We start from the raw sequence: 27526 nt of genomic DNA on the forward strand, positions 1-27526 counted from the left end.
GAGACACAAAAATGCCACCAGCAGCAGGAGCACCGGATTACCCACCTCCTGATGGAGGCTGGGGATGGGTTGTAGTCTTTGGGGCTTTTATCTCCATTGGATTTTCCTATGCATTCCCCAAAGCCATCACAGTATTCTTCAAAGAAATACAAGAAATCTTCCACACATCGTACAGTGAGATAGCTTGGATATCATCGATAATGTTGGCTGTCATGTATGCAGGAGGTAAGACATTTGTGGAATTTGTAAATAACATTGGGTGTTTGTCCTATGGACTTAAAACATTTTTGCTCTTAGGGAATTTTCATTGTTCCTCTACCTAATTTTATTTTGCAATTTTCCCTAAATTCATAATTTCTGAGAGTATAATTTTCCAACAAATCATTACCCAAGTAACTTCTGGGCCTGTGGGTATATTGGGTCAGGTTTTGCTGCCTTGGTGAGATTGCTCAGTATATCTGATGATAGAGCTTAATCACAGAAAGTTATTATGGCAATGAGGGTTCATTAGTCAGGCATAGGTATTCCTCTGTAGATAGGGGTTTTATATCTTGCCCTTATTTGTCCTAAAATTCTACTTTGAATTTAGACCAAGAGCATTGTTTCAAACATGCCATCTGTAAGACAGCTAAGATACAGACAATCTTATTCTTGGGACTGAACAGTGAACATAAATTCTCTGATAGATTTTTTTCTTGTGAGCAAGCAGTAAAGAACAAGACAGGTGAAAAAGGATTTTGAAGTCTAAAGCTATGTTTAAGAGCTAATCTTCAAACATGTTTTGACAGGTTTTGTGTCTATCAACCCCAAAGACTGTTAAATTCTGCTTGGTTTCTTCATTCTTTCAGAATTTATTTTTTTTAAGTGTTGGTGGGAGCTAGGTGCTTCTTAGACAAAACACTTATTCAGGTGGTCTAGAGCTCTGAGCAAGAGCTTAATTCAGGCAACAGATCCAGCATTTCCATTTCTTTTGGTGTTATGAGAACATCTGGAACAATGCAAACTATTTGCATTGATGGAGCAATTAAATGCATACATTTATAAACGTGTGTTTTATGTACATATACAAATGTATAAATGTATATACATAGAAACCAAAAACATTGTGCCAATGGCATATTGAGATTAAAACTTTTTAATCACCAAGAGTATTGCTCTGGTATTTTTCAAAAGTGATCAGGTCCAGCTAATGGTCTGTTGAAGGTCTCGTTTTTAGCATGGTGATTTTTTATCTCTGATTTCAGCTTACCTAAGGTTTGATGCCTGAATGGCCCGAGCACATTTAGCAGTCAGGGAGGAGAGGAACATGCCTACAGAGAGGAATTCAAGCTACCTGAGTTGCTCTAAGTACTTCTTTTTCCCCTCAGATTATAGTAATGAAACTGGAGCCAGCATAGCATTAGCATGAGCATTTCAGGCGCTTATTTACCTCAGGTAAATATTTTTCAGTTGATGGAATAGAAAAATGGATATTTTTTTCAAGTGTTGGCAGTCAGAGACCTTGTAAAGACATCTTGACAAGTGGTATAAATATAAGCAAAAGCTTGCTGTTCAGATATTTTTATCCTATTTTTATTCATATACCAATAGAGAATCATAAATTATTCATATGCTAGTAGAGAAATACAGGATTTTATAGGATCAGTAACAATAGTCAAGTGATTCACCAAAATTCACCAGGTGAAGGAGTAACTTGATGCAATCAGGGGTGGAGTAAAAGAGCAGGTATGTTCCATCACATTCAGGTCCCCTCTGCTGTAGCTGTTTCTTAAGGGTGCATCAGCACTTGCACTGCAAAATGCAGCTGTGTAACCATGGAGGCCCCTGAGCAAGCTCTGAACCCATCTAGAACAAGGGAAGAACACAGGTGATAAAAAGCTGGAGTTTTTTCTGCTTTCCCTATGCTGTGACTTGCTGACCTGGGCTCTTTTTACCATGTACAGCAGATTTGCTTTATAGTACAGGTGCTATTCTGTTGAATAATGTTTGATTTATGCTGTTTCTGTCACGTCAAAGTTTACCCAAGTTTCATTAACAGTACAGATGCATATCACAGGACAATTAGCTGTGGTCATTTTTATCTGCAAGATTCCATGTGTGCTACTTTTCATGTAAAATAGGGAAAATACTTCTTTCCTACATACATCACCTGTACATTGACAGTAAAACTTACAAAGTGGTTTGCTATTCATTCTGCTAACACCTACCCCAGTCACTATGAAGATTATCAGTACAGAAACAGTAGGCAAAGTTGTTTGGATAGCTTGTTACAGACCGGTGGTTTTAAAACGCTGAGAATGACGATCCTGCATGATATAAACACTCTTTGAAGCCACAGCTTCTCTAGAACCACTTCCTAAAAAATAGGCCATTTAGACAATCACTGGCAGAATATGAAATAGCAACCAGGAAAAACATTTCTGAAGGAAATCACTTCATTGTTTTTACTGTCTGAAGGTGGTTTGATTCTTCTTTCACATTTGATGTGCTGTAATGTGAAATACATATTCAGCCATAAGTACAAGGTGTATTGTTTACTATGAAGTATGATACATACATCTACATTGAATGCTGTTTATGATACTACTAATTAAGGTAACCTGAAAACATCTAAGTTCTGTCATCCTCATTAGAGCTTAGCATTCAACCTATTAATCATTACAGTGGGGTCAGTGAATACGTTCATCTATGCAGACACTTGCTTTGGAGGCTGCAGCCTCTTGCAGTAATTAGCTGGCATCTGTGTTTCAGCAACAAGGTATTAACTTAGCTTTCAGTGCCTGAGAAAAAAAAAGAAACTAATAAAAGGCATCCAGTAAGCAGCTAAAAGAATGTTAATTATGTTTATCACTTAATTCATACTTAGAATAAATGACATTAAATTATAGCAGACCATCTGGCAATCCATATGGTCTCCTGCAGTCCTGGTTAATTCCAGTAAATAGGTCAAGCACAGCATTCACCGTGTTAGGAAAGCACTAGGCAGAGGTGACAAATCTGATAAATCAAATCGATATGAAACTCCTTTTCTCTCTCAATCTGGCACAATATGCACTGTCATGCTGGGTTTTTTTGTTGGTTTTTGGTGGGGGATTTTATGATGGGAGGGTTGTTTGTTTGTTTTCTTAAGCTCTATCTTCCTCCTTCCCCCATCCCCTCAACTCGTCCTGGATGTTTGTTAGAGACTCCTAAAAAGCCATCCCAAAAACAAGATGCAGTGATGTGATCAAGGTTACTAGTATTGCATAGCCTCTACAGTTCAGTCTGTGTTTGATAAAAGCATCATCTGGAGAAGAGCAGTAGTTCAGTCTCCATGGCAACTCCATCTTCTGCCTCTCTTGAGCAGGGAGTGTCAATTGCATTAAATTAAAGGTGATGGTTCTGTGATAGATTCCTACTCCTAAGGGACTGAGATTGAGACCACCAGACTTTTGTTACTGGAGGACGGAAGCTGCGATAAAATGGAACTAGTTGAGATATGCTAACAGGACAGTCCACGTTTCTGTATGTGTACAAACACCTATGTGTTTAAAATGTGTGTCAATGTATGTATTCTTATAGCATAAACAATATATGTATCTATATGCTTATAGAATCGTGTTTCTGCTCTAACATGCACAAACATTAAGGAATTAAAGTAAAAGATCGAATACATTTGCTCTCCAGTTCTCTCAGTTCATTCTTTCCTTTTTCAAAACTTCACCTCTCACTTTATGCAGTGTTAACAGCCAAAGGTGATTAGAGTGCTTCTTATCAGAGCTGGATCTCTTTTCCTTAAAAGTGTTTTCATTGCTTTCAGTTGGGTTTGATAGGAGCCATAGTGGCTGCTATGAAAGCCATGTGACAGGTCCCGCGATTTCAGACAGAGCTGACCTTGAGTTTGAGATTTCCACAAGGAAAAAGCAGTTTGTTTACTCACTGGTCTTTAACTCTTTTTCTGTCATTTTTCCAAGGACAATTTGAGTTTGGGATTTTTGTTTCTCATGTTGTTTTTTAATTTCCCCAAAAGAACATTTTGGTATGACATTGAGTTATGAAGATTAGCCTGATAAATCCTTCAAGCCATACCCAGCTGTGAAATGTGGAACAGTCTTGCTGGTCTGAAGTTCAGAAAACAAAAACAGTTCACTTAAATTCTGGATGCTATTTCTAAGTAAATAATTTAGAAAGCATCTTTAGACCTCTTTTGAAGAAAGATGCTATGTAAGTATAAGTAGTGGTCATTACAATTTTTCAAAACACACTTAGAATTAAAAAATACAGCATTTAAAAATCTTCCTCTCTCTTCTTCTGTATTGCTTAAGTTACTCAAGTTTGAAGTTAAGTATTTCCAAACAGTAGCAAACTCTCAAAAGATTTTTCACATGACAACACAACCGTAACCTACAGACAAGTCCTCATTTTGACTTTGTCAACTATTTGTTTGGAAAATAACATGTCACATGGTATGTTCAAAATATTTGTGATTTTATCTCAGTGGGTGTTTTGGTGATATTGCTGTGAAGATGAAATGGCATGCATAGTGGAGATGACAGTTGTGAAATCCATGTAACACAAACAACAGATGGCTATGGATTTTTACTTTTGGACAGGACATGGTTTCCTACACTTTTCCTCCTACCTGGTAACATTTTCTAATTTTAGTTTTACAAATGCTGGCACAAGAAATTCAGTCACCATGGATAAGGAGACTGAGAAGCTTTCTTAAACTGACCTATGTCCTTTGTTGTCAGGGACAAGTGTTTTCCCCCATCAGAATATGCAAAGTCTTGAATTTTAATAACCTCATTTAGAGTGTCCTTGAAAACAGAGCTTTCCAACTTTGTGAATGCCTCTTGGGCATAAGGGAATACTTCACATTTAGCCTAAAATATATGTAAAACATCTATGACAAGTCAATTTGAGACTTGCAGATGAAGGAAAAGAGTCATAATGAGGTTTCACAAGAACAAAGTATTTTGCCCCTTACTAGCAAATGGAGATGAGTACCAAAAAAAGAGGCATCAAGAGTAACAAAAATATAAATTTACGGTAGTTCAGTTTTTAAAAAATAAGACCTGAATGGTAAAGCCTCTGAAGGGTAATACAGCCATGTCTAATATTTCTTGGAAGGCTTTGAGTTTTAGTAAAACTGGAACTTGTAGGGCAGTGTCCTGCAGTGGCCTTCCCAGATGTTTAGAAAACACTTTTTAAAATGGTCATGGAAAGAAAGCTGAAAAAAAAAGGCAGATCTGTTGTAGATAGTTTTATACATTTTTTTCAAACAGATTTGTCATACTATGTACAGGAACAAGCTGGTTTTTTTACTCTGCAACTTGTTACATTTGTTTGAACAGATAAGTTCTAATTGCTAGATATTGAGTGCCTTTTGGGGATCCAATTTTGTCAAGTTTTCATGAAACAATACTTTTACTGGGATCTACTGTGAGACACTCAGGAAGCCAGTCTCAAAGTTAAGGACATGCTTCCACTGAGAGATATAAGTGGGTTTTTGTCTTTTATTGCACATGTATGTGAATTTTTAGTAATTGTCAGAAAGTCATTACGTGACCTAGAGTTCCCACTGTGCTTCTACCAGCCTCTTTCATTATTCCAATCACAGGTTATTCTTAATGGTTTGCTAAATACCATCACTTGGGGACATGGTTTAGTGGTGAACAGTGCTGGGTTAATGGTTGTACTCAATCTTAGAGGTCTTTCCCAATCTTAACAATTCTATGATTCTATAATTCTATAGAAACATTTGGGCAACTTAAATTTAATTAACTCAAGCCCTTTACTAAAGCAGTTCTCATTTACATACAAGTAGGCAATAATGAAGATTAATTATGCACTCTTTTCTCATGTAAGGCTTTGTATTTGTCTTGATCTTAGTTTAGTTTTATAGCTAGGGATTTCTATAAGTAAACTGATCAGTATTGATTGCTTTTCTTTATCTGCAAAGATGATTCTTTTTTGTCTCCCACCTAGTTTCAAATAATAGGTCAAAGTCTAACAATAATAAATCACATGCATCATTTTCTAAGGGGCTAAAAGTTTGGGTTTGTTTAAGAAAGGTATCAAGGGACAAACTTAGGCCTTTGATATGTTCATTGAGCTTGTAAAACTTTGACGAAGGAATGCTTATTTTGTGTGTACTACTAATGTTGGATTAGTTCCCATATAGTTTTTCACTGGATTGTACAATGGTTGTATTCATAATGTGTGTCGGGTAATTCAAAGGTAATGAAACAATAGTCTAGTGCAACTGGAAATCATGAGATATTTAAGCAGATACCAGAGAAGACCTGTGGGGAAGGAAAAGTCTGTGTATACCATTGTAGTCACACCAGCACTTCAAATGAGATAATAAACCCTGCACTTTACAAAGAACTTATTATAGAATTTTGCTGGTCCATTGTTTTGGAATGTCTAAGAACTGTTCCCTTGTTTATTTTGAAGGGTATATTCAAGGGAAACAGAGTTGTATTGATATATTTAGAAGATATTCTAAGCAAGTATCAAATGGCAACAGCTGAGACTTGCTGTGATTCATAAAGATATGTAGTTCCATTGTCATTAATAGAGGTAAGTGGGCCAGGGACTTAGTGACAGGTTTATGCTGATGCCAGAGGAACTACAGAAATCACAGAATGAGGGTTTGGGTTTTTTTTATAATTATGTTAAGCACTCTGATTAACTGGTTTTGAAGGTTTTTGCAGAGATCACATGACATAAGTATGTAAATATGTATACCATACAAAGAGTTTTTGAGGAGTCAGAACCTTTTCATCTAACATTGACAGTCTATTAAGATTCAGTATAGCAAAGAGCACAAACAAATACAGCTTTATAGGCAATATGTTTTGCTGGTGCACACCAGCAAAAGAAAAGTTTAGCTTTCTTTTCCACAGATTTTCACGGGTGTTTTTTTAGTTGTCAACAAACAGTTAAGTATTTTCACTGCAGTTCTACCTGACTTTTGTTTGGGTGAATATCCACTATGACTAGACATCCAAATGAAAGAATGTGATTAAAACAGGAGACTGTATTATGAAATAAGGCATTGATTTCCTGATATAGTTCAACACTTCTTGCAGCACTTTCCCACTGATGATGGGAATATGTGCCCTGTTTGGTTTTCTAGGTGTAATGCTTTGAAACACTGTAAGTGCTTTGAATTTTATTAAACTTTGAAGGAAGTAGTGGTATTCTTACAGCTTTTTAGCAATAGTAGCTGGAGATTATATGCACAGGATTCATGTGTTTTATCTTCCTCAGCATAGGCACCTACATCTGATCAAGTTGTTGACATCTTCCGTTGACAGGCAATAAAAACAAGGATTTCTGATTCATCCCTTGTTAAGTTAAATTTCCAAAACACATCAATGCATAAATGATGCATGTCTCTATCCCAAAATAAAATAGAAATATAGAATACTAGCTTTGAAGATTTACAGTATTTAAGCAAAACTGGTGGTATTTACTTCACTGAAGTAATTACTTGATGAAACTTTTGACATATTTGTCAGTAAACTTATTTCTGCTTCATAAATACAAAACAAAAATCTGAGGACAATTTGACCTTAAGTATGAGTTCCCTAACGTCAGTTTTAATTTATTGGACTCCATAAAGTTCCAGTGCTGCAACGTGCACTAAGGAGTGGTGAATAAAGCACTGTGACCATAGGGGTTGTTCGGATTACTCATTGAAGCAACAGACTCTGTAATGAAACATTTTCAGGTAGTGACCTGAAATTGTATGATTCTCATATGAGAAGAGAATATAATTAACATGAGATGTGAATAATCACTTTGGTGTAACACATTTTTATAGTCATAGAAAGGTATAGAAAATCTAAAAAAACCCCAAAACATGATTTGACAAAAATGCTCCACAAACCCCTGTCTGCTATGGGCTAAACATACAGAAGGACTACATCTCCCAGAATGTGGTGTGGCAATTCATCTCAGAGTGAGGTTGAACATATATTATGTGACTATATATGTAGTAATGAGCAACACAGTTCAGCAACTGGGCTTGCACTAAATTAAGAAACTGTAGAGCTGCAATTTCTCTAAGACAGTTTTCTAAGTAAATACAATATGGTACCTAATAACCTTCAACAAAGTGTTTGTAATTATTTTGAAAATCTAAGAGGAAAAATTAGTTTAAGGTAATGCCACATAGTTATATTGCTAATTTGTTTATTTGTACAGCAGCAAACATTTGAGATATTTCAGAGAGACTTTTTGCAAGAGTTTTAATCCAACTGAAAATTCTGAAATTTGAATTTTTTATTTCAGCTTGGGAATAAAATGGATATTAAAGCATAAAAGTGGCCTATGCAATGCTAGTTCTGATTTTCTCTATGGTTTCTTACAAAACAAATAGCATGCCATGTAATACGTGTGGGAGTGATTCTCTTGTCTTTCACACAGCACCATAATTCATACCTGTGCAAAGAGTGTACAAGGTTACACAAACCATTGCCTCTGTGATTTAGAAGCTTTTCGTATTTACTTACTCAAATGTAAACAGTAACCTGAGTGCAAAGCACTTGACCCTATGCTCAGAGAAACAGAGCTGGTCACAGATGGGATTAAGACACGAGCAAAATTGCATCATGGAATTTCTTCAGGTTTATTTCACCTGATATGATAAAAAAATTACCTGGCAGCATGTTTAGATATACATATTGCCTAGATCAGACAAATTTCTAACTAATTGCTTTCCAGTAAGATGTATTAAAACTTACTAAGGAAACATAGTTCCTCCTGTAGAAAGAAAATAATACTTCCCTCAGTAAACCTAAGTAATATTCTCACAGGCACACATGTTCAATCCTTGCAGAAGCAGGTGTATTTCATTGGATCACTTTGATATGTTCTTGCTGAAGAATGTCAACATAACTCTTTAGATGAAAGGTATTTTCAGGATGATGCTTAGGCAGTATCTGTAATACAAATCATGAGAAGCCTATATATTAACAGGCAGTAATTTATTTTGAAATTATGATGCATCACAATCATTAAAAGGAAGCTGCTTGACATTACTAGGTGGAGAATAAGGTTTCTGCCAGTGGCAGGTCGTTTTATTTCTTCACAGCAGGTAAGAAAAAGTGCCTTCTTCAAAAGCCACACAAACACTAGGAATCAAGTACAAGATGGAACTAGGTCACCAAGCCATTTCATGTTGCTTTTTGCAGCAGAGCTCAAATATTCCTTGTTCCTGTAAGCACACCCAATCTAGACTTCCCCCACCCCCACATTTTCACATAGATCTTGTCTATGGAGGTGCATCCTCTGCTGCTACAAGGGAAAGGACTGTGTAGAACACATTATAAATATTACTTCCTGTCTAGCCCAGGCAAAACACAAATGCCATAAGAACCTTTGCCCAGTTCCCTCATAATATATTTCTTTTTCACTGCTTAAGTCCCAGGCTTCTACTAATTTTTCATGTCTCTTTCACTCCTCCCTTGATCATAATCTATGATCATTTTCATCAACTCCACAAAACAAATGTTGAAATACATAGCATCTAAAAATTTGAAAGACCTGTCTTTTTATTGTAGTAGGAAGTCTAAAAGGGTCAGTTTAATGGCAGATTCAACAATGAGAAAAATTATGTGAGGTGGGTATGGGAATATGCAAAGGTAAACTGACATCTCCTCAGATGTATAGATTTTAAAAATCTATCTGATTTCTTTTCCAGTCCTATTGGATAGAGAATTATTCTCAGGAGTGTGTTTTGTTGTAAATGGATAGGGAGAAGCAAGGAAAACAGAATGAATATAGAATTGATTAGAACTCATTCTTAAATTATTGATTAGTCAGTAAATATTTTCCTGAATGTTGTCATTCTTAAGAAACAGTTAAGTGTGAATTGTCTAAATTTTAAGTAAACTGGAAAATCATGGACTCATAGAATCACAGAATGGTTTGGGTTCGAAGGGACCTTAAAGGTCATCTAGTTCCAAGACAGGCAGGGGCACCTTCCATTTGACCAGGTCACTCAGACCCTCATCCAATCTGGCCTTGAACACTTCCAGGGATGGGTCATCCACAGCTTCTTTGTACAACCTGTTCCATTGCCTCACCAACCTCACAGTAAATAATTTCTTCCTAACAGCTGATCTAAACTGAATCTCTTTTAGTTTGAAAATATTCCCCTTTGTTCTTTCACTACATGCCTGTGTAAAAAGTCCCTTTTCAGCTTTCTTGTAGTCTCCCTTCAGGTACTGAAGGGCCTCAGTAAGGTCACCCTGGAGCCTTCTCTTCTCCAGGCTGAAAAATCCCAACTCTCTCAGCCTTTTCTGTATGGAAAGTGTTCCAACCCTCTAATCATCTTCACGGCCCTGGTGTCTGAACTCCTGGGACAATTTAAGAATTCTATACATGTTCACTAAGTTGTTTTCAAAGCTTCTACTTATTTTACGGTGTAATAAATACTATTGATTTGGCCACAGTTGCATTAAAAAATACATTGAAAAATGGAAGACATCACATAAGTCTTGTTAGCATTTTTGATCAAGAGGGTAATCTTTTGATAACTTTTGGCTGTTCATTATTCTAGTTCTGATTTTTTTTCTTCAGGTTTCTATCCATGTAACAGTTTATGTTGCTTTTAGTCTTTTTGACCTGAAAGACAAATAATCAGTGTTACTTTGCTTATCATTCTATAATTTAGCAGATTTTTATCTTTATGAGTACATACTATTTTTTCACTTGTCTGAAAACACGAAAAAACCTACAAATGAACTTCCAAAAAGATTCTCAGTTTTAATTGAGTGAATGTAGTTTTCAAAATACTGGGAAAAATGCAAATTCTGTGCCTGATATGATCCCATAATATACTACCATTTTCTGCACTTACACTCTAAATAGATGTCAAAAGGTAATGAGAATGCTTAGATCCCATTTTGTATGATCTCATTGAAAAACAAATAAAATCCCTTCCCCCTTCTGTTTCCTTTGCCCTTTCTCTTCCCCTCACTCTTCCTTCTTCCCCTTTCCTTTCTTCTTCCAATGCCTTCAGCACGTTGTGAACTCAATATTATTCACATATATTTACCTTACACAGTTCTTTAGAAATTATCTAATTTATGGAATTTAAAGGAATTTTGGAAATGACCACACTTAAGTTTCTAAATGTTGACACGAAAAGCCACCATATGCATTTTATTGAATATTATAAAAATAAATGATGAAATAATATTTTAGTATTTTTTCTATAATATACAGTTTAAGCTTAATGATACTTACGTGCTAAATACATTTGGAAATAATCTTACAGTGTTATTGACAATGACCTAAGTATGATGACTTCTCAGGACACTTCCAAGTTATAAATACATCCAGATTTATAGTTCTCATCACATATATTCTAAATATGTAGGTGAGATTTAATGATCCACTCATGATCCATAATTCACAGTAAGTGCTCCACAGAAACATCATAGGTACTAGATTGAGTATTTTCAATTTGAAGTTTAATTATACAGTGCAAAATTGAAACCAGAAAGGAATATGATAAAGGAGCAACTAAAAAGAAGAAAGTATCTTGTGCTTTCTCTGAAATTACATATTATTGCCTGTAGCAATATATAAGGAATAATTTCCAAGTTGTGTTAGTTATAATGTTATTGTGGAAGAAAACAAATAAACTGTAAGATGATGTGGAGGATGAAAATGGAATATTGTATGAACATCAATATGATGGGCAATTTGTAGAAGACAGAGAAATCCAAATGGCAATATTAATCTTAACTGAAGTTGGCTGAATTTTTCACAATGAATGCATTATCTAAAAAATGTACTGATTTCAGTTGCAGAGAATATACCCTACATCCATACAAACTACTAAATAGCCAGTGCAATGTCTTTTGAAAGTATTTACTATGACTTTCTGCTCTTCAGAATTCTGCTAGGCTTCCAAATGGCAAGTATTATTCTGCTTCCAGAAAAAGTAGCCAGGGATTTTGAAGTAGGGGTATAAAAACAATTAGTGATAATAGAGAATAATAAATAGGAAGTGGAGAGCAATTACATTTACAAATATTGTGCTCACGTGTGCATACACAGATTTGTGGAAAAGACAGTCATTCCTCAAAGACAAAGAAAGGAAAAAGGGAAACCTGTGTAACATTTAGAAATGCCTGTGAAGAATTAAAATAAATACTTCTAAGAACTGTTTGCTTTGGTTGTTTTATTGTGGTTTGGGTTTTTTTTCTCTTCCTAACAATTGTCTTTGAGACTAACAACATATCTCTTATTTTCAGGTTGTTATAATTTTAATTGTGACAGTGGTATACTGTAACCTCTGTCTTTCTTTTCAGTTTTATGATCTGCAGAAAATTGTCCTCCCTTTGTAACAGCAGAATATACAAAACTTGTTTGGCAATCTGATTCACAGCAAGCTGTAAAGAAAAGTTTGATAGCAAAAAATTGTAATCTGCTTTGGCAAGACACAAAGTACTAAACACTAAGTCTCCATTTTCAAGTCCTTTGAAACTGAAAAAGTGAGTTTGGAAGGTTCCAGGTGAAAAATACTTGTAATGGATTGAGTACCTTCTATTATCCCATGAAAAAACTAACTCATTTTTATCATCAGGAGTCCAACAATCAGACAAGGAAAAGTGTTGGGGTTGTTTTGGTTTTATGCATGTGTCTGTGTGAATATGTAGTCTCCATATCTGGGCATAGCAGTTTTTTAGCAAGATGATTTTTGGGACAGAAAAACTGTTAGAAATACTGAATAACTAAAACAAACCTCTAGTTTCTGATTAGTAGTAATTTCTGCAAAGTAGACATATTAGGATTAATTTTAATCTTTTGAATGGATAACACGTCATAGATGAGACTTCTGAAAGAAAATCACTACACATTTTCATGAGAGCATTTCTATAGTTAGAGTTATGTCTAATGAAATTCCTTGTGAAACCCTGAAAGGGTTGGAAATTTAGTTTATTATTAATACCTTCTATACAACGCTATAGGGAATTACATTTACTAATATTTATATATCAGTATTATTATCTTTATTGTATTTCCAGAGGGGAAAAGTGAGGAAATCCTTGTCTGGTTATTCATTTGAAGGAGAATTAGCTTTTAATGGCACAGTTTTATTGTGTGTTCAACAGGCATAATATATGTGTAATCCCCAACACATTTTTAGAGTCAGAAAAGCTGTTTTAAATTCAGATTCACGCAAGCCTATGAAGTCCTGAGGAGTTAATTGCTGTTAAATACTAAGCTTTAAAATTCATTGTCTTTTTTTTTCTGCAAAAGGCTTTCATTAATTCTTCCGAGTACCACTGAATTTTCTAATGCTCATGTTGATACACTACATGCTTAAGTTACAAGCTGATTGCTTTGGTTTTCTGTGCAGAACATTTTTCATGCACTGATATGCTATTTCCAGCAATCTCCATTATAGAGGCATGCAGACCATTTTTTTGAAAAATATGTGCCTGGAGTTACAATGCCTCTATTTATATGCAGCTCTCTTACAGGTGCTTTAGTTCCATTTCATCATTAGCTTGTTCCCTCCTTTCTTCTTTCTTGATTCTCACCTTTTTCTAAGTTGAAAGACTCGGTTATGCAAATATCAATGCATGGGCTTCACTTTACTCAGTGATTCTGAAGGTAACAGGAAAACAAATATAAGGAAAGATTGAAAAAATGCTGAAATGTTTCGCTGCATCTGATTTCTATTCACAATAAATGTGTCAACATGAAACGTGGGGAATTAATTTGGGTCAGAATTGCTTTTGTAGTTGGTGACCATATAAGATTCTGAAATCTTCTGTGCATTCAGCAGCTTGTAGAATTACATTGATTTCATATTGAATATAATGAGGTTTCATATTGCTTATTTCAAAAGAAATGTCATAATTTATCTCAAAGTCTTCAGCATTGTGCTCAAGTGTTTTAGGCTTTCATGAAAAAAAAACTGCAGCAGAGCATGCAAAACATAATTAATATAAAGCATTGATATGTGTCCATGTAAATAATAATCAACATGGCTACTCCTTGATTATAAGCTGGGCATTTTTCCAGCTTTTTAAAGTTCATAGATATAGAGCAATTTGCTAACTTGAAGGTGCTTTCTAAATTACATGGTCCATAGCACCATACACATTCACTCCCTAGCAAACAAGAAAAAAATCCTGTAAGCCAAACAACAGCTTTAATCAAAATACATAAAGCCCTTGGTTCATGTCTCTGATGTATCACTGGAAACAGACACAAAATACCAAAGCAGATGTAGGATCTGTAATTCCTGCATAAAAGCAATGCATTTAGAGCAGCTACCAGCATCACTGATCACTTATTGTATTTCTTCTGAACGCTTCAGAAAAAACGTAGTTTATATTTGCAGTCAAACATATGTGTTTCTGACTAGAGCACACCAGTTCAAAATTATCATATATGACCTTTTTTGGGAGGAGGAACCATGAAGAAGCAGCCAGAGTGTTGAGGCACTGTACCATCAGCCAGGCTCCTATGTGTTACCACCCACAATTACTGTATTTCTTATAAGAATCCTAAGGAATATCTGAAGGTCAAATTAAAACTTCATTAGAGATCAAAACATAAAAGCATAATAGAATTCAAGGCTCCTTCAGGACACAAGTGAGAATGTGAGCATTCAGGGTAATGACATTGAGGAAATGTAGTTAGAGGAGGGGAAGTGGTGATCAAGTGTGATGGATAGTTGTATGACTGACTGTGTCCTCCCTGGCAGGTTGTGCTTTCAGCTGCTGAGCTCTATTAACTCGTAGTCTATTAACCCTAACTCAGTGTTACCCATTTCTGTTTGGTGGCATTTCTTACAAGAGCATTTTTACCTCTTTGCTTTCCATCAAGGTTACTATATTATATAGGGTTTTGGAATCTCTGCAGCCAGTTGTAAATGTTGTATGAAATACAGAGAGAAACTACAGAGAAAACTTTCTCATGATAATTGGACTATATTACCTTCAATGCTCAAACACAAACACAAAGGATATATCAGAAACAGGTTACCGTTCACACGAACATGAGAAAGAATCAAACAAAAATAGTTGCATGACATTTTGATATATTCAAATTCATCGATACTCTTTTTTGATTTTTTTTCTGTCTGCCTTCTCTAAAGCTTACCCAAGAGTGCTGAAAGAATTTAGCCAAAGGTTTTTGAACTAGAGATAAAACTGTCACAGGATGCTTAGTATTTTGACTTAGTCCTGCTTGAGAAAAGCTTCCTATTTGTAAGTATTTTCCAACTTAATGAATAGGTTTTAAACATGATCAGAATCAATTTTTAGTTGCTTTTCCTCTGAATTACAGAGATGGCATTCCAATAGCAGCAACTAAGTACTTCCTTAAAGCCTTTGTGGTTGAATTAGTATTTGCAAGTGGATTTTATATCTTATAAAAAAAAAAAAGGAAAAGGGAAAATGAAGATAAAAAGAAAGAGAAAATTGGACTGATCTCAGCAAGTAGTTTATCCTAATATTAATTCTTGGAACTCCTTGAGCTTTTCCATCCTTATAGGAAACATAAATAAAATATAAAGCTGTACTTGAAAGATAGCTGCATTGATTCTGCAGAGCAGGTGGTTGAAAATGTGTTTAAATCACTTGACTTGACAGGATGCAATCTACAATGTAGCATTAGTGAAACCTGAAATATTATTATTGCATTTATTTTCAACTTCTTTCAGCAATTCACTTCATTTAAATAAATGTCATATTTTTCAGGCTGAGTCATTTCACATTGCTTTGGGACGATAACACTATGAACACTCTATGACATTATCAATATATGTTAAAAAATTACCTTTATATCAGGAAAGTTCACCTCCAGTCCATACTTAAATTAATGCAGGTAGCAAAATAAAAAGGATAAATGCACTGCTAATATGCTGAATAAATTACAGAATGATCTGCAATTATATTAGTGCATTACAGCAGTGAGAAATCAAACCAGGACAAAGCCATGCTAAGGCATGTGGAGGACAAGGAGGTATTTTGAGACAGCAAGCACAGCTTTGCCATGGGAAAGTCCTGCCTGACCAACCTACTGGGCTTTTATGATGGAATGACTACATCAGTGGACAAGGAAAGGGTTACAGATGTCATTTATCTGGTCTTCTGTAAAGGCTTCCACACAGTTCCCCACAACATCCTTCTGTCTAAATTGGAGAGAGAGAGACTTGATGAGTGGTCTGTTCCAGATGGATAAGAAAGTGGTTAGATGGACACATCCAGAACATAGTGGTCAACGTCTCAGAGTCATGATGGACATCAGTGACAAGTGGTGTCCCTCAGGGATCCATACTGGGACCAGTGTTCTTTAATATCTTCATTAATGACATAGATGAAGGGATTGAGTGCACCCTGAGGAAATTTGCAGATGACACCAATATGAGTAGTGTGGTTGACACACCTGAAAGATGGGATGCCTTCCAGAGGGACCTGGACAAGCTTGAGAAGTGAGCCCAAGGGAATCTCATGAGGTTTAGGAAGAAAAAGTGCAAGGTGCTGGGTCAAGACAACCCCTGGTATGAATACAGGCTGGTAGGTGAACAGATTGAGAGCAGCCCTGCCAAAAAGGACTTGAGGGTGCTGGTGGTGAGAGACTGGACATGACTCGGCAGCATGGTTGAGGGAGGTGATTCTGCCACTCTACTCCACTCTGGTGAGACCTCACCTAGAGTATTGTGTTCAGTTGCTGGGCATCCCCAGCAGAGGAAGGACATCGACCCTTTGGAACAAGTCAAGAGAAGGGCCACCAAGTTGATTAGAGGGTTGGAGCACCTCTCCTATGAGGAAAGGCTAAGAGAATTGGTATTATTCATCCTGAAAAAGGTAAATGATTCTACAAAATAAATTGCATATTAGATTAAATACTTCCAAAGAAACATTCATTCCTACAGTGAATGCACATGTAGGTTAGATCCAAAGATGGCCTCATTATGGACATAAAAGACAATGATGTCAGGTTGGTACTGCTAGAAACCAGTCCCTACTATTGTAACCATTCTGACAAGTTATTATACGTTTGAGTTGCAGAATATTTTTTCATCCCTCAGAGAAAGTGTTGTCTATTCATGGGAGAACTGTCTAAAGTAATTATTTATTTATTTGTGTATTTTATTGGTAAGAAAAAATAATGACTAAAGAAGGCAGAAAAAATTCAAGTGTCCTAGATTTTATTCCTCTTACAAAGTAATTGACTGTACCACATACATTTAGACTTACAAGTATTATTCTACCTGTGAGCTGAGGAAGATAGAAATTTTATGCCAAATAAATTTTCCTATGTTCTTTTTCATGGCCTTAGAACTGATCTCTTTGTACTATTGCCTCAAGGTATTATGAAATTGAATAATTGTCATCTTGTTTACATCCTTTAAGTTTTTAGAGTTACTAGACATAAAATATCCGGAGTTGCATCATTTTTTGAAGCATATATTTTCTTAGCCCTGAAAAAAGCAAATAAGTGGCTAGCTATATGTATGTGAGTGTGTGTGTATCTCTTAGAATGTAACTATATCAGAAAGAATATTAAATTTATAGTGCATAGTTTGAGCCCTCTATTCATTTCCACAAAATAGAAAGCAGTAAATTTCTTTCAAAAGAAAGTTTAATGTTCAAATTATGTTTAAACCGTATTAGCACAATAAAAATCTTTTAAGGGGAAAAAAGCGATTATTCCTTTAAATATTTTCTTTATAAATCTATTTTTTATTCAGTTGTGTAGGCTTTTTTATTGCTTTTCATTTACAACAATATGGCTTAGCAGAAGAAGGAAAATTTAAATGGTGATTGAAAAGCTGAACTTGGAAGTAAGAGGAAAATATGGATTTTTGCTGCCTTTGAATATGCAATAATTAGTATAATTTGTAAGCATTGCATTTCTTCTGGAAGGTCTTGGTATTCGTTGAAGACCAGCAACAGCAGCTTCATCCTCACATTTTGCACAATACAGATGTGCAAGTGAATGCTCTGCTGAGCCATCAAAACAGAACATAGGTGTCACATTATTATAGACCTTGTGTGAAACATCATAAACAGCTATGAAACGCGTGAGCCAGTCTCTGCTCACATAGCTGAAATTGGTTTTGCCATCTTTCCCTTGACATATGATGAACAATGTGAAAAGCTACAATTTTTACTTGGCTTCTAAAGCATTTGTGTCCTGCTGCACAGCCCTTCGTGAAACTGTTCTTCAGTGGCACTGGTTGCAGTTGCTGTCTTATTCCTTCTCACAGTCTGGTCATTTGCCTCAAACAGAAAGATACAAACCAAAAATATAGCTGGGAGAGTGTTAGCATATTATGATAATGGCCTTAAATTTGGTTTAGGGAGTGTATAACCTTTTGTGGCTGATGGTTTGTAGGTGTTAAGGGAGAGATCAGAGTAAATATTCTTGTGAGTTTCTGATTTAACATCTGTTATGCAGTTACTTCAGGCTTCAGAAAAGTAGACTCGGAGATTCAGCAGTCCTTTAGTGCATTAATGTGCATTAATGTATGGCAAGACTTTGCCAGTTATAGCACTTAAACTGCTTAATCTTCCTTCTGCTAAAAAGAAAAAAATACGCAAGGATTATAGACCCATGCTGGCATGTAAGCATTGCCTAAATAATTGTAGATGCTGTTAGATACTAAATGAAATTTGTACATGGTTATAAAACATATGATGGCAGGCAAACAGCTGGAATTCATGTAACCTCATTGATGTTAAGGTATGAATATGCATTATTTTATGAGACTCCAAAAAGTATATGCACAGATGTCACAGGAAACTATTTAACTACTAATCAGATTGGAAGGGTGAGATGAGCCCTAATGCCTGCAGTCTGAGCATCCTTTACCTTCTTATAGACAGCCTGTTTATCCTCTGTGCCTCATCTACCTTGAATGATGCAGCCACCTGGGCAGGAACACTAGAGCTTTTACTGGTGACGAGCTGAGTATACTGGCCAGTGACTGCTGCCTGGACAGGAAGCCTGCAGGAGCATCTTGGGCCCCAGGCTATTTAATGAAATCAGATGCAAAGCAAGGCATTCTCTTTATGCCACATGCCTGTTTTATCTTGAGTTTGAAATGCATTTCTTTTTATGACGTTGGGGATTTTTTTTTTAATTTTTGAATTGGATAAGTTTAGTTATTACAAAACCAAGTGTATTTGTAATGGTTTGGGCCAAATATAGTGCAGTCAGATGCTCTGCAGGTTTACCTAAAGAGCTTTGACAACCTCTTAATCTTGATATGTAGCACACCATCTATTCTAGTCACGGTCATTTAAAAAACATATAATGCATGTCACACTAAATTGCACACCAGCTGTTTGTTTAGTATGGATGTAATTACACCATAAACTGAATAGCAATTGAAACTGAAAAATGGACCTGTAGCAATATTTTCCATGTTTATAGTTCTGTATGCTAAACCACATTTTAGATTTTTCCAGACATCCTATAGTCATCTCACTGCCAATTAACACTACCCTCTTGGTGAGTGAAGGGAAAACAAGCCTCAGTGGCCAGAGAGATTTACATTCTGATATGACAAATTTTTTTAAGCCAATGGGTGGTTTTAAGTAGGGGTGCAGGACATTCTGCAGTATTAAGGTCAGTTATTAGTTTGCTTGCCTGGAGATTCTTCCAGCTCTGTGAGATGTAGTTTTGATGCCTGGCTCATACTTGAAATTCTTCAGTCTTTGCACTTTCAAAACTTCCATTGACTGATCTCAGTATTGAGTGTCCGTGAACTGTAACAATCCCTCTTGCTTGTCTGATGTCTTTAATCTTTTTGCCCATCTCCATAACTAGTCAATCTTTATATTGTCATGGAGGCAATATATTGACATCCAGACTCGTGTGTTTGTAAGACTGATATAGAAACAGCTTAGCATTTTCCCAGATGGAAGAATAAAGCATTCCAACATGTTGTAAACACAAAGGTATATATGATGGAGTTACTTGTTGCCTGTAATTGCATTTTGTTTCTATCAACAGGTCCCATAAGCAGCATTTTGGTGAATAAGTATGGTAGTCGGCCTGTGATGATGGCAGGTGGTGTCCTGTGTTCATTTGGAATGATTGCATCCTCTTTTTGCAGTAGTGTCCTGGAACTGTATATATGTATTGGTGTGGTTGGAGGTAAGAGTCCTGTTTCAAAGGCTATATTATAGTATAGTATAGTATATATTATATATTATAATTATATCAAATTATATTTAATACGGTTCTACCAATGAGCCTTACTGATCATGAATCCACTGTGTACAGATGCAATCCAACAAGGTAGCAAGATCAGTTAATTTCAGCTACCTGAACTATCTAATCCTTTAAATCAGCTGGCATGATATTAAATTATTTCTTAGGATATTTGAGGAACAACTGATGAATTTATTCAACAAATGCTGTATGTATGTAGTGTTGCACACTGCACTGTAATTATGATATAAAAAGTGATTGGCTCATGACAGCACTTATTACAGTCATTTGTATGTAATTTGGCATTAATTCTTTCAGCTTTCAATCATGTTACACTGCAATGGAGTGGCAGAGGCTAGCAGAAGTCAAGTAAAATTGTGAAAGCTTGTACCAGCTGTCTGTAGGTTTGTGATATATATACTCACACAGAAGAGTATAACAACTTCCAGTTCAGTAGTTTCCTGGCTAAAATCTCCCAGGGTCAATCTCCAAATAAAATGATTCATAATCATCTATCGAAGACCTAAAGCAATGAACGAAAGTGATCATAATGCCAGTAAAGAAAATAACCTCCTTATCAAAAGGTTTTAGTTTTTTTTTAAAACTACCTTCCCAGAATAAAGAAGGTGAGGTGAAATATTGGCAAGTAATAAATGAATGAGATAATACTTGTATATTCAAGCTCAGCTTTCTTTACATTGGGACTAAAGGAGTCCTTCTTTATTCAGTGAGTCTTAAATCTCTTATTTTTGATGTTGTAAACTTGAGACCTACTGAAAGAATAAAGTCAGAGTCCAGGAATGGGCGTATCAGAGAAGAAAAATTCTCTCCTGTGCCAGCAAGCAGATGCACAGCTACTTAGACCTTATTGCCTAGATGCCTTAATACAGAAAGAAGGCCTAGAGGTTCACCTTAGGGTTCATCTTCTATGTGGGTGGCTGGTCTGCTCCCATGCAGGTCCTCTACAACTCCACCTTTAGCAGTGACTTGGGGAAGGGGACCTGAATATGCTCTAAAATAATTTGCCATTTTAAGCTCTGGTTTTGTAGACAAGTTGGATCTTAATTAGGGCTGGAAAGGAGAAATTAGAAGATTTATGCATTTAAATACACTGCATTCATTGTAGCTGAGGTGACATTTAATAACTTTTGTGAAATGAGCCAAGAGAGAATTGCATTGTAACTTAGTAAATATAAAAACAGCAAGTCAAGGCACTGATCATTTCTCTCTATCTGATTGCCCTGTATCTATCATTCCTGAAACACAACATAGGGTTTTGACTTTTAATGCAGTGCTACAGGCTGAAATGACAGAATGCCATCATGACACAGTCTTGGCATCACCACACATAGATAGCAATGAAGCTGTGTTTCATTCTCTGATGCTAGTTGGTTTCTGTCTTTATTGAGAACCACTGAATTAGATACTGGTAATTTTAAAAATAACTTGAAAGAGGGGGAAATGTTTTTCATTGCATGACCTTCAATAATATTGTCTTTTATGTGTTGTTTAGGTCTGGGTTTAGCATTCAACTTACAGCCTGCCTTGACCATGATTGGCAAGTATTTTTACAAGAAGCGTCCCATTGCTAATGGATTGGCCATGGCTGGAAGTCCAGTGTTTCTGAGCACATTGGCACCTCTCAATCAATTCCTCTTTAATGCTTTTGGCTGGAAAGGAAGCTTTCTTATTCTGGGAGGACTTCTTTTGAACTGCTGTGTGGCTGGGTCACTTATGAGACCTGTTGGACCGAAAACAGTCCCTCCTGGGAAAAAAGATGTTGAAAAAGGCACAGGAGATTCTGCCTTGCACAAAAACAACAAGAAGTCTTGTTGGCAAACTATGAATAAGTATCTAGATCTGTCCCTCTTCAAACACAGAGGGTTCCTGATCTATTTGTCAGGAAATGTCATTATGTTTATTGGTTTCTTTGCTCCAATAGTATTCTTGGCTCCTTATGCCAAGCACAAGGGAATTGATGAATACTCTGCTGCTTTTTTGCTATCTATCTTAGCCTTTGTTGACATGTTTGCTAGGCCTTCAATGGGACTCGTAGCAAACTCCAGGTTTATCCGGCCAAAGATTCAGTATTTTTTTAGTTTTGCTGTTTTGTATAATGGCGTCTGTCATATCTTGTGCCCTCTGGCAACAAATTACACTGGCTTGGTGATATATGCTGTATTTTTTGGGTTTGCATTTGGAATGGTTAGCAGCGTTCTTTTTGAGACATTGATGGACCTCGTTGGAGCTGCCAGATTTTCCAGTGCCGTTGGACTTGTCACCATTGTGGAATGTTGCCCTGTACTCATAGGCCCTCCTCTAGGAGGTAAGAATCTATTTCTTTCCATTTTTTCAGACATTACAGCATAATCTTGCAATTTAACATTGAACTAATATAAACATTGTTCCAAATATTCTTTAATGTTTTCACTGTGACTAGAAATGTACTGTAGCTGCAGTATGCTGCATCAGTTACCTTTGGGCTTTGCAGCTGCTGGTTCATGTGAGACTCTAAAGTCATTGTGTGCATGTGCAAAAGATAGATTAAGAGCATATCTCTACTGGCCCATAAATCCATGTGATAAATGTATGCTTTCCTGATAGCACATAAGGCTAACTTTGCAACCTTGATTTGCATGTGTTCATCTCCAATTTGCTCCTTGCCAACACAATTCTTAATCTCTTGAATTGTTTGAATCCACTGGTCCACTTTTGTGGTGTTAAAGCCTCTAACATAGGAGCAACTTAGGGAGTGCTCACTTAAATTTTAAACAACTTTTTAGTTTGTTTAAGCAGAGAGGATTGGCATTTCTGGAGAGAAGAAACTAATAGGAAGTGTCAGAAGAAACAGGGCCATGCTCAGCAGCCTAGGCAGGGTGCATGCATGATGGCATTCTATCATGGTGCCATGGAGCATTGCACCCTGGCATGATTTCACACCACAGCTCTGCTTGCAGCCAGTCCTTTAGCTTGTTTCTACAGCTGATCAAAATATGTAATGCCATTCAGAATGTGAACTGACTGAAGGTTGGCAGTGTGGCCAGCTTCTCTCTTATGAGTGTAAAGGGAGCTTAAAGGGAGCCTAGGTGTAGAGCTTAGACTATTCATAACTGCTAGGCTCTTAGAAGCAAAAATGATGAAGAGTCTTATATCAAGTATTTTCTGTTTGCCAGCTTTTTAGTCAGTATTATATTAGTAATGCTGCTAGTAAGCTTTACAATATTAAGGTTTTTGATGATAGAAGAGACTAAAACAATAGATGCTCAGATCTCAAGAAGCATTTGTGTATATCTTGGTGTGTGTGCGTGTTGCATTGTAAGCTCAGTAATATGAGACTATAAAGACAGTGAGATTGCCAGCCTTGTGAACATATATGATACCCACATAACCAGTGCCTGAGAAGTCAGGAAGATTACATGTGCCTAAAGCCATTTATGCATAGCAAAGTGCTTTAGAATACTGTCAGGATTTCTATGAGAATAGCACTGTCAAGTGCAATTTTAAATATGCCAAAACGATTCCATTCACTTCAGTACAATAATATTTATAGAAGTAAATTTTTAATACTTCCTAAGGATTTCCATATTTTTCTCATTTTCTAACATATAAATTCATTTTGGGAATGGAAGAACTAAATATTTTCTTCTCACACAGACTCTTCTTATGCCACCTAGTGGGAGGTCTGTGACAGCTGGAGTCCAGCTTTTTCAGTCAGGTTCTGAAATCAGTATTAGCTCTAAAGATATTAAATCTAATATTTATGGAGCAGTAGCTTATACAACTATTTATTTTTCAATATATTAGCTTTGCAGGAGTTCCTTGTGTGTTATAGCTGTTTGAATAATTAATTTAACTAGTTAAATAGAGACAACAAAGGGGATGAACACATGGAAAAGCTAAACTCTGTTTTTGACTAGTTCATACCTTATAAAATATTATGCTGAAATAATGCTAAATCAGGATTTCATTTTTAAACATCAGTTTTATGAACTACTCATCAATAAAAATCAGCATATTGTACTATTTACACTAACAGGAGAATTGTACATTTGCAGTGCTGTTTGAGTTTTTCCTAACACTGGGTTTGTGAAATAAAGAAAATTCTAAAGTAGTTTGATGGCTTTTAAAAGTGTATCAGGTGGATAAGCTGCCACTATGGCTTCAACCCAGTAAAAGTATCCAAATACAAGCTAAATTGAAGTGTGCAGGTTATCCCATGAATTTTAATTACAATGGAGCAGAGTTCAGGGCTAAATACTTGGATATGCACAAATCTTGATTTGGGATTTGGGAAAATGTAAAAGGAATGTCTCATAAATTGGAAGAACTGTTATGTTATATTTTATTTTCTTTGCTATGACCAAATTTATCTCAGAGGTGTGGATGCAATTCATAGGTTAAGGCCTCATAGTTTAAAACTAAGCAGTTGAACATGATAGCTGAAGGGACAAGCCTTTCTGTCTCTTTCACCAGTCACAGGAAAGGAAACATGAAAAGCAGGCAACTTATGCAGAGAGACAGCAGCCTAAAAAGGCACATACCTCTTTAACATACTGTCTGTATGCAGCCTCTGAGTGTCAGACAGTCACTCCAAAACAATAGGAAACACAATTAGGAGGTGAATAAAATAGTAAGGCAATGAAAGAATTAAAATGAAAGAACTAAAGAAAGCTGTCTGTCATTATTCATTAAGCTTTACTTACCTTGTTCTTCAATATTTTATCATTGTCAGTGACTCCAATGACAATTGCCAGCTTGATTAATACAGGTTTTGTTAGAGTTAGACAATTTTTTACATGCTCAAAATGCTTTTCTGCTCCTACTTCAAAATCAAGCAATATATATTTCTCCAAGGGAAAGATGTGGATTTTATTTCATATCCTATTCTACATTCTCTTTTTCTCTCCTCTTGTCTTTGTATTTCAGGTTGGTTAGTAGATGTTACTGGTGAATATCAGTACATGTATTTTGTCTGCGGAGTGATTGTGACTGTGGCCAGTATCTGGTTGTTCATTGGCAATGCCATCAACTACAGGCTTTTGGCAAAAGAAAAGAAGTTAGAAGATGAGAAGCAGAATGCACAGAAGAATGCTGACTCAAAGGAATCAGAACCATTGACAAACAATGAGAATGAAGATGCTTCCAGCAGAGCTGATAAAGCTCTTGAAGATCCCTCAGAAAGAGAAACCAATATTTAATCTGCAATATAGCTCATTTATGACTTCCATGAGAAATAGATCTTCAAGACACCGGCCAGGTATTGTGGTAATAATGATCAGTCCCAGTATTGGATTGGAAGAGATTTTTGCCCCATGGCAAGACTCGAAGTTAAATTACTATCTACAGTTTATTTATTTCAGCAATACTAAATTAAGATGACAGAGGTAGTGTCTTCGTGCAAATGAGTCCCTCAAAATCTGACTCTGGACAAACAAGTGTCATTTAAACCAGACTATAAAGCCTTCCAATGACAAAAAAATATGGTTTCAAAGGTATATGTAATGCAGAAGTATCTCCTACTCTTACTTGGGAAGATACCTTTGTTCATCTTTAGAGTATGGTTAAAGTCTGTTGAAATAATCTGCCCAAACTACTCATGCCACTAATATAAAAGAATATAACCTCAAAGATTTGTTTCAAAAGAGAGACTGAAGCACACTGAAACTGCAGTTATTATATAGATGTAAAAGTTAAGGGTAGAAGATGAACAGTTGGTGGGCACCATCTCTAAAATACAATAAACAGCTGATTTATAATATACTCCAGAAGTTGTTTCCTCCTGTGATAACTGACTACATTGTGCTTCAAAATACACATTTGAGCACAAAGTATGTTCAGACCTCACTGATTTCAAACTAAGGTAAAATTTGCCTGTACATAGAAGATTTAAACCCAAGATTTACATTGTTAACAAGAGTGACAATTAGTTCATTTGATTATGTATTCCTGTGTGGCTGAAGGATCTGGATCACACTGTGAAGCCTTTATCCTAAAGGGACTAGATTCACAATCTGCTGATGTTAGAAGGATGCTTACCCTTGGCTTCTGTGGCCTGAATCAGTTTCATGGCAATGACTTCAAAGTAGATGCTTGGCTTTATTGGCAAGTCATTAGTTGTTTGATGGTCTCCTGAGAGGAGATTTAAGGTCTAACTTCAGGTCTTTGCAGATAGGTGACTTCATATCAATTCTCACCTCCCTTTCCCATGTATTTAGTGAAAAGCTACTTCTTACTTTGTAATGCTGCTTTGAGCAAAAATGCTGCAAGGCAACTTGACAGTGCCAGTGTGAAGCTTTGTATTGACTTATCAGTTTTGTGCAGGATATTTAGGCTTGTGTCTACAATTTGACACAGACACTCATATAAATTAAAATGTACACAATTTTTCCTCTTCCTTTAGACAAAAGAAAGCAGAAGTCTACAATTTCACTTTATGGAAATCATTTAGCATTGTATTTGAAAGATAAATGTACAAGTTTCTGAGGGTAATAAGTGAAAATATTTACATTCTGTTTCTAGGTAAGGAAAAGTGCTATTCATTTTGGAGATATGCATTTGAATGCTTCAGAAATTGTGAAAATTAAGGGTCTGATTCATAAAGCATTTATGCCCTGTTTATACAGGATACATCTACACTCAATTCCAGGAAAAGAGTATCATTCATTTTGTCCCTCTTCTAAATCTCAAGTAGTTGGAAATATATTGGACAGACAGCTGTGATAGACACACTTTGAAGTGCCAATAACAAAAGAAAAAAAATTAAATTAAAAATAACATCTAGCAGATATGAGAGTGCTTTTGAGAAAGTTATTTCTTGATAATAGTGTTCAATATTATTATTTTAATTTTTCTTCTAAGACTTTTGGTAGTGCTTACTTCTGTTTTGCTGGGTTACCATTTTTTATGCTATGAATTTCCAGAATAATGCTGAACTTTTTCATTATATCACCATTGTTTTGGGGAATAAGCATCATAAGTCTATTTGCAACATGGTACAGAATTTAATACCTACTTTTTACCTGATTATATTTAGGAAAACCAAACATCTTCAAGAAGTCCTGTAATTTTATAAGATCATCAGCAATAAAATATATGCATTTCAGAGTTTTGGGAGAAAATATGAGTTGCATGTAAAGATTGAGCAGTGAACTGTGTAAAGGAGAATGACATAGTCCCAGTAAAATGACAGTTCTTCTCCCAGCCCTCAGCTTCAGAGAGGACAGAAATACATTGCACCTCCCTCCAAACCTTAGGCCTGCCAGCACCCTATGAGATAAGAGCATTGCTCTGGTTTTGGCTCTACAAACATACAGAGTGAATTCCAGTATCT

General features: G+C 36.0%; 1 protein-coding gene across 1 annotated transcript; it reads left to right on the plus strand.

Annotated features, from left to right (window-relative positions):
• On the plus strand, positions 1-25868 carry SLC16A7 (solute carrier family 16 (monocarboxylate transporter), member 7). The gene is made up of 4 exons (XM_009069624.1): positions 1-225; positions 19996-20139; positions 21710-22522; positions 25123-25868. The coding sequence occupies exons 1-4, from the start codon at positions 12-14 to the stop codon at positions 25392-25394; spliced, it is 1443 nt and encodes a 480-aa protein (XP_009067872.1). The 5' UTR covers positions 1-11; the 3' UTR covers positions 25395-25868.
• The last annotated feature ends 1658 nt before the right edge of the window (positions 25869-27526 follow it).

This window comes from Acanthisitta chloris, unplaced genomic scaffold (genome assembly GCF_000695815.1).
Source record: "Acanthisitta chloris isolate BGI_N310 unplaced genomic scaffold, ASM69581v1 scaffold17810, whole genome shotgun sequence".
Lineage (NCBI taxonomy): Eukaryota > Metazoa > Chordata > Aves > Passeriformes > Acanthisittidae > Acanthisitta > Acanthisitta chloris.